The sequence below is a fragment of the Coffea arabica genome, chromosome 6e (genome assembly GCF_036785885.1).
Source record: "Coffea arabica cultivar ET-39 chromosome 6e, Coffea Arabica ET-39 HiFi, whole genome shotgun sequence".
Lineage (NCBI taxonomy): Eukaryota > Viridiplantae > Streptophyta > Magnoliopsida > Gentianales > Rubiaceae > Coffea > Coffea arabica.
Genome location: NC_092321.1, coordinates 4,718,535 through 4,731,006, shown reverse-complemented (window position 1 = coordinate 4,731,006; position 12,472 = coordinate 4,718,535). Strand labels below are relative to the sequence as shown.

Here is a 12,472-nt window from a genome sequence, read left to right as displayed (position 1 = left end):
GAGATGGGAGAGATTTTAGGATTTTGAATGGTTAATTAGTGCACTTTTGAGTATTTATAGATCAGAAAAAAATTGACCGCAAGAACAACGTCTATATAGATCAGAAAATTACTTATGGATGGGAATGCTTGAGAAATAACTGCGAAATTAACCTGCGGCCGTTTTGTATGCGTCCAATAGTTTTGATCTCTTTTTCCATTTTTAACTACCTGTTTTATTCTATTTTTGACCAGGAAATAATCGCGGTTGGTGTCTTGAGTTCGGCCAAAATAAAACGTGGGGTCTGACGACAGGAAAACCGAATGAAGAGAAAAGAAAGAAATCATCTTTGCTTCTTGAAAAGTAAAAATAAAATGGGAGGAGAAAGAGATCCCAACCAGTTCACGTCATCTGCACAACGTCCTGCATTGCTAGAACGTTTTCGGCTCAAACAATTTTCTCACGTTCATTCTTCATTTCATACTTGTCTATGGACGCTTTGAAAATTAAGTACATGAATAATCGTGGCTAAAATGTCCATCAAGGACCTTGGTAAAAGCAAACACTGAAAATTCAGAATTCCCCGGCAACTTTGAACAAAATTAGCTGTTGCTACCGACCGAATATTAATCGAACGTGGGATGATCGTTATGGTCATATAGTTCAATGTCCATCCAAAAAATGGTATATGAAGTACTACGTCAAACATATTAGGCTCTTTATATAGTAGGCAGTACATAATATCTGAAGTTGGAAAAATGAGGTCCCTTTATGCTCCAAGCGTCCAACGTCTCAATAGCAACTGTCTTGCTGTCATTATTGAATGCATACAAATGGACATTGTCGGAGACTGCCAAAGTAGGATAAACCCTAGATGTAATGCAATTGACCGTGAGACGATCGTTATAGTCATAAATTTCAATGTCCATCCAAACAAACATCAACCGCTGACTAGCTAAAGTACGTCAAATACATTAGGCAGTACATAATATATGAAGTTGGAAAAATGAGGTCCATGCATGTCGTATTGGATTAGTTCATCAATTTAGGTCCCTTCATGCTCCAAGCGTCCAACGTCTCAATAGCAACTGTCTCGCTGCCATTATTGAATGCATACAAATGGGCATTGTCGGAGACTGCCAAAGCAGGATATACCCTAGATGTAATGCACACTTCGCCTCCGGCGCCAAAGCTCTCCACCACAGAATGATCAATCTGCCAACAGAAATACATCTCATTCATTACGAATATCTTTTAAAACAGAATAAAAGTTTTTTCTTAGTTTTAATAAAAAAAAAAAGAAAAAAAACGGAGGGAGATGTGAAAGTTTTCACCAGGCTCCTGAGAGAAAGCTTCTTCTTTGCCAAATCTACGTCTAAGAAGCCTGCAAATGAGGGCTTGTACAACCCTTTCTTTAGGGAGGAGCTGCCAAGACCAAGGGTAATAGTAAATATTAATACTACATGCAAGATTAGCACGACCATTTAAAGACAGAAACCAAAGATTTAATGCTGCTAGCTGGTTGAGATCTGATCAGCCAACCTTGAAGCATCAGAGCAAAGCAGAATCTTGTGTTTGTTCTTGGCCTTAAATACCCTAACGAAGACTGGAGTGTATTCATCTAGCTTTCCTGAAGCTAGCGTTAAAAGACCAAACGGCCCCAGTCCTCCATGGACACTTGAGCCCTTTCGACTGCAAAGCTCATGAGCATCAAGGTGGTCCAAACTAGGGTGCAACCGCTCCGCTTTGTCCAAACTTGGAAACGAGAACACTACTTCAACGTCAGCCTGCAAGTGCATGTCAAAGCAAAGCACATTCAATCAGCCCTGTAATTTGCTCTTAGGGTTCGGTTAACGATGCCATAATATATTAATCCATAGTATGATCGACAGCGTAAACGAAACCCGAATATCCTACGCAAACCTAACCTGTGCAGCTGTTATTCCTTTGATCTCAACAACGTCTCCCTTCTTCATATTTTCGTTCCTCAACTGAACCTTGTGTCCTCTAAGACTTTCCACTTCTTCAATAGGCCAGGCCAACAGTTGCTTTCCATTAGGATGCAACCATATTCTACGTGGAATAGTCTACGACGATTCAAAAGCAGACGAATTAGCATCTTCAGCTCCCATTTATGATTTACCCAAACCAGAAAAGATAAAATCTGGTGTAATCAATTATCGAAACTTAATGCACGTGTTAAGGAATGAATGTAGTACATCTGTCTGGTGTCTAGCACACAGACGTAAAGCAAGCATATCGTCTATCATACGAGCTATCATATGAAGGTTATCAAATGATTCACCAAAAGAAAAAACAAACAAACAAACAAACTTAATTAGTAGTATGTTAGTAAAAACTGTCCAAACACATGACTTTACTATTGAAAAGATAGGCTAGGCTATTATTAGTATAAGATCCTACAATACCTGAATTCCAGCCCATCCTTTTTCAACATCGTCCATTTTGGTGTCCGATTCATTGGACCAACCCCACAGGATCCTTCTATTCTTGCTGGCATCGAAGAAACTCTTGGAAGCATAAAAATTTCCACAGTCATATCTTAATCCTTTCCAGCCATCCACGGAAGTATTATCAGGTATGTACCTGTCGATCTCGGGAAAGTATTTACCGACCGTATAATAATCGTATCTGGTGGTATCAAGGCTAACTTTTAACACAAATTTAACGTTTTGTTCTTCAATCATTGAATTGTCCAGTCCCTTTTTTCCTTCCCTCGCAACCGGGAAAAAATCGGGGCACTCCCAATTCCCAGTTCTATCCTTTGAATGCAACGGATGTTTAGCTTTAACCCACTTGATAAAATCCTTGCTTTTGTACAAATAGGCAATCCCCGTGTGTTTTCTCCTGCTACCGATCAGGATTCTCCAGTGGCCATCCCGTCCCATCCACGCGGTTGTTGGGTCGCGGAAAGCTGTCCTGTTAACGCCCGGTTCAGCAACGACTAACGGGTTGTCGTCGGGCTTGATCCACTCTTCAAGATATGGATCGGATATGTTGGCAGGTAGTACATAGTTTTGGACCTGTGTCTGGTTCTCATCTACTACCCCAGTATAGAGGATAACGGGCTTGTTGCCTGGAAGGATCGTGGCTGAGCCGGACCAACAACCGTGTTTGTCATATGGTTTTGTGGGCTTTATTGCGGGCTTTAATGCTTTCCAATTAATCAAGTCCATTGACACTGAATGGCCCCATACTATGTTGCCCCAGACCGCACCATAAGGGTTATGCTGGTAGAAGAGATGATAAATTCCATTGTAATACATCGGCCCTGCTCAGCACCCCACCAAAAAAAAAAAAAAAAAAAAATTTTTGAATTTTTTAGGTTATAAAAGTTAATCAACAAAGAGATGTATTTAGGAAACGAACCAAAAAGAAAGAGAAGATCGTCCGTTTCAGTGAAAGGAGGAGAAAGAAATTCATGTTAGTTTGCTTACCATTCGGATCTGCTCTTGATCATTTTAACGCCCGTTGAGTTCCCGTGGAAAAGAAATATAAATTCATTAGCAAAACTTTTAAAAGACGAAAAGAATTAAGTACTATATAGTTCAGTAAGATGTTAACATGTGCTCTGATGTTGGCCATGAAAGTTAAATGGAAATGATTAGTGAATATTCTCCTCCTCTTTTTCTTCATTTGGTAAATTTGTTTTCTTTTGCAAACACATATTATTACCAACCACCAGAACCCAAGAGTCATGACTTATGCAGCAGCATCTGACACAAGCAGCGCTTAAGCCTAAAGCATAACACAGAATAATACGCAAAACGAACTGATCATATCTAGCTAGATAGATTGTTTGTCTGAGGATGTCGGTCGGTTGTGTCTGAGGATATGGGATGTAGGAAGCATTTGGCAATTTAGCCGAGATCTGAGAGTAGTAAATAACATGCATGAAGCCCATTCATCCTTGACAGTAGTAAATAACATGCATGGAAGTTAACAGGGAAGAAGAGGTACCGTTGATCCAATGCTTTTGAGGCTGAAAATGATAGCCGGTTCTGTGTTCCAATTGCTTCACCTTCACAGCAGGTAGAGTTTGATATTCCGGATAAACCTGGTGCGACGCGTCAACCTTCTTAATGCTTAGCAGTGATAGCAATAAACATACGAAAACAAGTGACAAAGCCCGCACAAGCTCATGATCACAGTAGTAGCACTTCATCTTGCTTACAATCTAAAGTGTCACTCACGGTTTCCTGAATATATGTTTTCGGTTTTTATAGACAGACAGAAGTACGTCTTGGATTGTCCGGGGAGAGAGCAAGACAATTAACGACGGATATATATAATATAATTCTGTCTTGAGTTGGACAGGGATTTTGAGTGGATGAAAAAAAAATCGGGAAATTTTGATTTTTTGGATCAAGACTTGCCACTGTTCTCTCCAAAATCAGTTTTCTTACTCGCCAAGAGCTTACATAATTAATGAAAGTTTGTTAAATCATTGAGTGGAAAAAAAAATGAGTAAGATTTTATATGAGATGAACCACATAAATTAATTTGGATTTGATGTTCGATATTTTGTACGAGTCGCTAACTAGTTATGATGATAGCCAGCCATTACCATTGCTTTTGTACTGGCTATATATTGGAAACGATAAGCTCCAGTTTTTTCTTTTTACGTCACATTAAGCTCCAGTCATTTCGGAATAGTGTATTGTATGGTGTGGTTCGCTCAACACCAAAGAATTCAGAAACATCTTAACGTTTAGGAACAAGAAGCTGAAATTAGTACTGGATGAAGAACCTAGATCGATCTCTACTAAACATCAAACACTGAAAAGCAAATTTACTGGATGAAAAAGTTGTTAAAATCCCTAGCATGAATTTTTTTTTTCTTTTTTCCTTTTGCCCATGGCTTTATCTCAGCATTTGTAGAGTATGTGAAATTGGGTAGATCGATCTGCGGAGCCAAAAGTTTTACTCTAGACACGAGAAAATTGGTACTAACAGATTTATTTCGGAAAACCCTTGGGGGGAAACGATAATGGACTTTGGAAACATTATTGTACCGACCCCTTCCTACCATCTGCATTTACGTAGATCTTTTCTGAAAGTGGAAGAATTTGTGGGCACGGATAAAGTGCTTATGTGGTCATTGCATTTGTGGAAACGTTCCGGGGGAATGAGTGAGATGAGAGCACTATCATTCTTACCACCAGAGTATACATACATCTTTCTAGTTCGAAAATGACGACCCCAAAAAAGTTTGTAATGTTCATTTCTTCGCTAGTAACTGCGGTGCATGTTGTTGTGTTGGCATTTGATTGCAGCTTGGTTTCTGACAAAAAGGTTGGGTGAGCATTCGCAGTCGCCAACTGCAGGACCAAATGCTGATTATGTGATACATGGCGACATTTGCATATGCTTCTTCATTTATGTGATACATGGCGATCGACATTCACCCCCTCATATAACGAATTTCTTCCTACTTTCCTAGCCTCATTTGCAAGTGCTAACTTCACGATGTTTTAAACTAATATTCGGATGCTCCTGTTTCTTGTATAAGAAGGCCTAAGCACCGGTAGATAATAATTGACTAATGATGTGAGAAAACAAGCACTTGGCAGTAGAACCTTTCCGGGTGCATGGGTCTGAGTAAAATGAATGCTTAGCAGCTTCAATTAATACAAAATCATATCTACAAAGTACAAATGCAAGCAAGGATGGCATTTTGATGCAGTTACAACGTTGTTGTATTTGTCATATATATAACTTGATATATCATTATATATATAACCTTGTTATTCGTACACAATTGCTTAATGCATGAATAGCATTCGGTTGGTAAATATATACCAAAATTTAGAATAAGTACAAACACCGTACACAAAGAGTAATGAAAATTTTACAATTTCACATAAATTTGTTTGTTATAAAGGAATGGCAAGGGAGAATAGAAGAAAAAATAACATAAAAATGCTCCACAACAATAGAATGGAGTTCTTTAGTGCTTTGTTGTTATTACCCGTAGGCACACTATGTTATTTTCCATAGTTGAAAAATATAATCATCGTTTCATACTCTTTGAAATCGCAATTCAACACTAAGATTTCTGAATTTCAAAACAAATTTTGAGTTTCTTTTTGGCATACCTATCATTTTATTGGTTATATGTTATACAGTTAGTTGGTATTCTACCTTTTCAAATCAATATTGCATATTTATAACATTCTATTAATTTTTAAATAATTAACAAATATAATTTGTAGTGTGTTGCAAAGTCCTCTGACTAAAACTATGGGAAGTTTTTTTTTTTTTAGTGAGAGGACTTGAACTTGAGATTTTTTATTTATAACCCTTTCCGCTTTACTATTCAACCCAATCCTTGCCGCAAAAGCTAAGAGAAAGTCAAGAAGTAATTAAAGTTATAAATGAATTTTAACATTTCTTATGCATAAATGAATTTTGTTTTTGAAAAATGAATTATCAAGCAGAATAAATAGTTGGTATTTAAAATTTAATGACTGTGCTAAACTAGAGCTAAAGTTAGAAGGCTGAATGCGACAATTATGCAGAAGAGCAGAAAAGGTCAAAAGACTTGTATATTAATCTTCTTGAATGCCTTCACTGAAGTTGAAATGACAAAAGTTGCATGCCTTGTCACTAAAATGGCATTTTCCTTCTGAAGCATTCGTCCGAAATCTGTAATTCTTTTTTTTCTGCAGGTTTCTTCACTAAAATGCGTATACCCCCACAGCTACGAATCACAAAAGGATCTTTCGGTCTTTGTCTTCACATATATGATGCATTCTTGGAAGGGTAAGCCAAGCCATTTGGAGGCCGAAAAACGATACCCACCATAGCCATTTGGAGACCTCTCCAGACTGGTGATAAAGATTGGACAAATACCGAAATCACTATAATGGTCCTCCACGGGCTTTTCCCTAAAGTGAAACTCTCTACCCTCTCCAGCCGAAAAGAGCCTCAAAACACACTTGTCTCAGGCACATTCCCAGTTTCCCACTACCTGCCCGATAATATATGCATCTATCTACATACACGTATTCTTGTAATGATTCTTGTAATGATCTTGCACGTTTCTGGCCTTAGAAAAAGATGTGAGGTGGGTGCATTTTCATAAAGATCCAACATCAAATGAGTAAGACAACATAAAGCGCCCATTTCAGAGTTCCACAACCGACATTGTACCCTCCTCCACTGACTTGATTCGCGTTTTTACTCGACCACGAAGAAACATGAATCCAGAAATGGTCTTGGTTTCCATTGGAATTGGTCCTGGATTTTTATTTCTTACATTTCCACGTAGCCTCTCTTAAAATTTAGAACATATCTGAGTCCAGTAATGGATTTGCCTTCGCGATCCACGTCTCCCCACTCCAGACCTTTCGAGCAACTTGAAATTCGGTTAAGGTCTTTGCTGACTGCTGAGGGAATTTTTTTTTTTTTTTTTTTTTTTTTAAAGATTGAAGTATGAGATGCACCATCAGTTTCCCATTGGGATAATTTCAGAAACCTCTCTAACAATTTCACTGAACTCCCTTGAAGTTTTCAATATTACACTTACCTCATTTGATGATAGACAATGACTATAATAACCTTCATAATTTTTCAAAAGACAAGCCATTGATAAAAAAGGAAAAAGATAATAAAAAAAAAGGAAAACAATTCTTCTTGACCAGGCCATATATTGTGGCCAAACTATTTTAGTCATATCCATTAAATTATAACATTCTATCACTCAAATATGTTAATCAAGATAGATGTCTCATTCCTTCTTTCATTCAGATATGCTATTGCTATTGATGATGATGGAAGCAATTATCACTGCCAACAACCCAATTATTCATATTATTGAGCATAAAAAAAGCTACTAGATTACGATAAAGTATAATTTGATAGACTGTACTAAAATTATTACCCCAAACTTGCACTTTTGTTGCTGTTTTGCCTTTTAAAAATTTTTTATGATTATTCATACTAAGGAAATTTAAATGAGGGCAATTTTGGGCATTCATATACATTTTTAGTCTTACATCATCAAGGTGAAATCCAAACCTATGTTTTAGGGGAGGTATGTGTAATTTTCAAAATGTGAGGGGACATATGAATTCCCACTACTTACAAGATATGTAAAGCCTAATGTTCGGAATACAAATTGGTACTCTGGGGCGGAGCCAAAGAATGAATGCGGGCTCTTGACGTCAGAGTCTTTCATGTATCGGGAAGTTCAGGGAAAATGCGACTGCATTAACTGTACAGGAAAAGTTAGGGTAGGTTGCATTATGCAGCCCACTAAGTCAAAGTGCAGCGTAGCCAATTGCTATATTTAAGTAATATCATCAGTTCAATGTTGAAATGTTTCTTACTTCAAGAATCGAGACTAGACCAGTGACTTGTACTACATTTGCAAATGCAGCATAGCCAATGCTTAAGAGTTACCGGTGCACACATATACATGCACTAAGTCCATTCAGCAATTAAAAAGTATGGACTTTTACAACTTTGCTTGTTTGGGGGCGTAATAACATGTCAAAGCTTCTGTACATCTCACTTCAATCAGTAGTAGTAATTCCTTGTGGATTCCAAAGACACAGACCTATGAAGGATAGTGAATGTTAGGTCAACTATGGTAAGAAATTAGTGTACATGAGCAAGGCCTTTACGGACTTGACCCGGATACCTACTCCGTCGACAAAAAAAAAAAAAAAAAAAAAAGAGCAAGGCCTAACCAGGCTTCTGATACTAGACTCTTGCAAATATCTTTCAGCAGTAAAAATTAACATTGCGTACCTGGAAGATAGTACAGCTTAAGCCCAGAGCAGGTATGAAGAGATATGCTGACTGAGTGTTCTGTTGGTTGAAGAAACATGTAGAGAGCGGAGTAGCACAATGATATCAGCACATGGTGCTTTTAACTTGTGTTTTTTGGAAGACAATTAAGAAAGTATGGAGCCAAACTGATCCATCCTGAAGTTGAGACGCATATGGGCTCAACAGTTCAAAATCAATTAGCAGGCCTGCCAGTTAAGGACCACAAGATAGAGAGAGTCAAACAAGCTAGCATCCATGGTAGCAAAACTCCGCATTAACGGCAGTGGCAGAACCTGTAGATGGACTGCCAATTCCAATAGGCCATTAGATCTGTACAAGCTGTCCAAATTTTCTGTTCCAAATACCATTTCTCGTGCAATATAATCACAAAGAATGGCATTCTAATAATGGATTTTTTTAGTTGTAGCACTATGGATGAGGGTAAGATACACAGATGGGAGAAAACTCACCTCACCAGGGTGGAAACAGCATTAACCTGCAATCTCCACAAGAACAAGTACCTTCCTTAATAAATGTGTGACAATCACCACAGACCCTAAAATACTTAGTAATCCTAATATGGTTCCATCAGGAGCGCCCAAATGCAATGTCAACTTTTCACTGTGAGTGTATGTATAAGATTCGTGTTCGAGTTCCTTACCAACATCATGCAGATATGTGGAGATATCCTCGTTTGCTCTGTTAGTGGAACACTCATGTGCAGTATAGCAGAATGATATGATCACATGGGGCTTTTGGACATTTGGAAGACAACGAAGAATTCAAAACAAGGAGCTAGTATAGCTCTAACTATGTACACAATATATTTATCACTTAAAATCAACTAGAGGCCCGGCGTCAAGGACCACAAGATAGTGAAGGCAACCAAGCTAGCATTCACAGTGGCAGAAGCGCACATCAACAGCAGTTGCAGAAGCTCTGCATAGAGTGTCCCACGAGTCTGTATACAACCCTCAAATTTCAAATTTTCACAACAGACGCCATTTTTGCATCCACATAGTCACAAACAAAAAATTCTATGTAGGGTGAGGGAGGAGTCATCCCACCAACGTGGAAACAGCAATCACCAGTAATCTCCACAAGAACAAGCACCATCCTTAAAATGATGAAATCTATTTGCATCTCGCACAATAACTAACCTATTTGCCACTAATGAAACATATTTAATAAATGTATGACAATCACCACAAACCCTTAGGTTCTTTGTAATTCTAATAGGGCTTCCCTCAGGAGTCGCAGAGAGACCAAATGTGATAGCCAACTTTTCGCTGTGTGTGTATAAGATTCCTCGCTTACATTCCTCATCAACATCATGCAACACATAATTCGTGTCGGGAACATAGCCAGCCAGCTCTAATTTATTGCACAAACATTTTAGCTTCTCATATATCTCCTTCAACTGAGGATGAGAATGGTCTCCAATGGTAAATTGATGGATTTTGTTATCCACTTCAATGCATGTCCAACCAGGAACTTTTTTCAATCTCTGACGGGTCATTAGTTCCCGAATCCTGGCAACATCTTTCCACTTCCCTGCTCTGGCATATATATTAGCAAGCAATATATAATGATGCCCAGCATTTTCAGGCTGCAATTCAAGAAGAGATCTTGCTGCCTCTTCTGCAAGTTCAACATGACCATAAATTCGACATGCCCCTAGTAAAGCTCCCCACAGTCCCTCATCCTTTTCAATGGCCATATTCTTGATTAAGCTCGAGGCTTCATCAAGTCTCCCAGCGCGGCCCAAGAGGTCAACCACACAAGTAAAATGTTTCACATTTGGTCTAACACCATACTCTTCTTGCATAAGGGAGAAGAGCTTAAGCCCATCTTCAACCATCCCTGAATGACTACAAGCATACAATATTGAGACAAAAGTGATACTATTAGGCACCATCCCAGTCATTAACATCATAGAGAAATAGTCAAGAGCTTCTCTACCACGCCCATGATATCCATAAGCCGCAATCATTGCACTCCAAGTTACTACATTTTTTATTCCCATTCTATCAAATATCTCTCTAGCAGATTCCACACACCCACACTTGGCATACATATCAATCATCGCAGTTCCTAGAACCACAGTCAACCAAAATTTCTTCCCAGAAATATAATCATGGACAAGCCTAGCCTTGTGCATAGCCCCTAATTTGGCACAAGCATTAACAACATTTACCATAGCAACGCTATCCGGGACAATACCTTCTTCTTGCATCCTATCAAACAACAAAAGGGCCTCGTTTGCGCTTCCACATTCAGTTTGCGCCCCAATCATGACCGTCCAAGTGACGAGGTCCCTTTCAAGCATTGTATCAAACATCGTCTTGGCATCATCGATAACCTTACATTTCGCATACATATCCACTAGGGCTGCAGCAACAAAAGGATCAGAATGCAATCCAAATTTATGTACAATTTGATGAATCAATCTACCCATTTGGAGGTCGGTTGTATCTCTACAAACCCTTATCACCAAAGGCAATGTATAGTTATCGGGATGATCCGCTGACCTTATATACTCCCTAAAAGTCCTAAAACAATCTACACAGTCCCCATTTTTCGCGAACCCACCAACCATAACGCTCCAAGACATTGAATTTTTCTCCTTAATTCCACAAAACAAACCATGAGCTTCAGTTACAGCCCTGTGCGCTGTGTACATGTAAAGAAGTTTATTAGCAATGACAAGATTTTTAAGCAGTCCGTTCACAGTTACTTGGCTGTGAACTTGTTTGATCTGGGGTACGTTTTTACATTTGGGAAGTGTAAAAAGATAAAAACTTGGGTCCAATGATTGAGAGTTAGATGTTTCTAAAATGGCGTGATCTGAGTTGGGAAAGCTTCTGGATCATCATCATTGGGATGGTCCAAGGATTCAACTGTTGCAGTAGCAGGACTGCCAGGACCTGCTGAAAGTAAGCCAACTCTTCCGAACTTAGGAGAGGGCAGAAGGTATTGGTGTTTAAATTTGAACATTCGTTCCTAGGAGTCGATTAACTAAGACTAAGAGCCTGACTTTAAAGAAACGAGTGTTGTAACCATTACAATGTAAGACTGGTTATGAACTCCTGGCGAAGCCATTTTTGAATTGACCTTAATCAACCCCCAAGCCTTCTTATTATTAGGAGGATTTTATTGAAATCTTTTTTCTGCTTTGTCTTGAATAACAAAATAGGAAAATCACGCCCCAAGCATTCTTAATACCCTCTTTTATAAAATCAACCCTTTTTAGTTTTTGTTTTGTGTCTTTTTTAGTTTTCTTTTCTAAAAGATAAATGTTTTGCAGGTTTATCAAAAGTTCGTAGTCAAAATAGAATTTCAAAAATTTAACAAAAGCTTTAGAGGTTAAAATCATATTTATGAAAAGTACTTGAACTTGATACAAAGAGTACATGGCAATTTTTATGAGGTGATCCAATTGACTGGGAGGACTTACAAGAATTGAATCGACATCAGATCATACAGGTGCACCATCCATCCATGTGAATTTAGAACAATTCTCATATAAAACTACATTGATAGAAAAGTAAAATTTAAACTCTTGACCTCTCATCCCACAAATAAAGGAGTTAGTTAAATGATGAAAAACAAAATTTAAACCTTTAATCTTCCATTCCACCAAATCTTAAAAACTATAGTGGTGGCCAATAGCCAATATATTTGTTAGATATAA

At 38.3% G+C, this 12,472-nt stretch overlaps 2 protein-coding genes across 3 annotated transcripts; both read right to left on the bottom strand.

The window, feature by feature from the left end:
* Window positions 1–769: 769 nt before the first annotated feature.
* Window positions 770–4,290, bottom strand: LOC113697412 (beta-fructofuranosidase, insoluble isoenzyme 1-like). 2 transcript variants are annotated; one of them, XM_027217016.2, is made up of 7 exons: window positions 3,961–4,290; window positions 3,438–3,446; window positions 2,409–3,271; window positions 1,908–2,066; window positions 1,522–1,766; window positions 1,314–1,404; window positions 770–1,194 (listed from the first exon to the last, which is right to left on the bottom strand). In XM_027217016.2, the coding sequence occupies exons 1-7, from the start codon at window positions 4,163–4,165 to the stop codon at window positions 1,012–1,014; spliced, it is 1,755 nt and encodes a 584-aa protein (XP_027072817.1). In that variant the 5' UTR covers window positions 4,166–4,290; the 3' UTR covers window positions 770–1,011. The 2 variants fall into 2 exon arrangements, with proteins under 2 accessions (XP_027072817.1, XP_027072818.1); XM_027217017.2 differs by lacking the exon at window positions 3,438–3,446 and having other exon boundaries at window positions 3,961–4,289.
* Window positions 4,291–8,277: 3,987 nt separating this feature from the next.
* LOC113697415 (putative pentatricopeptide repeat-containing protein At3g49142) lies at window positions 8,278–11,909 on the bottom strand. Its single transcript, XM_027217019.2, has 2 exons — window positions 8,758–11,909; window positions 8,278–8,563 (listed from the first exon to the last, which is right to left on the bottom strand). The coding sequence occupies exon 1, from the start codon at window positions 11,459–11,461 to the stop codon at window positions 9,863–9,865; it is 1,599 nt and encodes a 532-aa protein (XP_027072820.1). The 5' UTR covers window positions 11,462–11,909; the 3' UTR covers window positions 8,278–8,563; window positions 8,758–9,862.
* Between the last annotated feature and the right edge of the window lie 563 nt (window positions 11,910–12,472).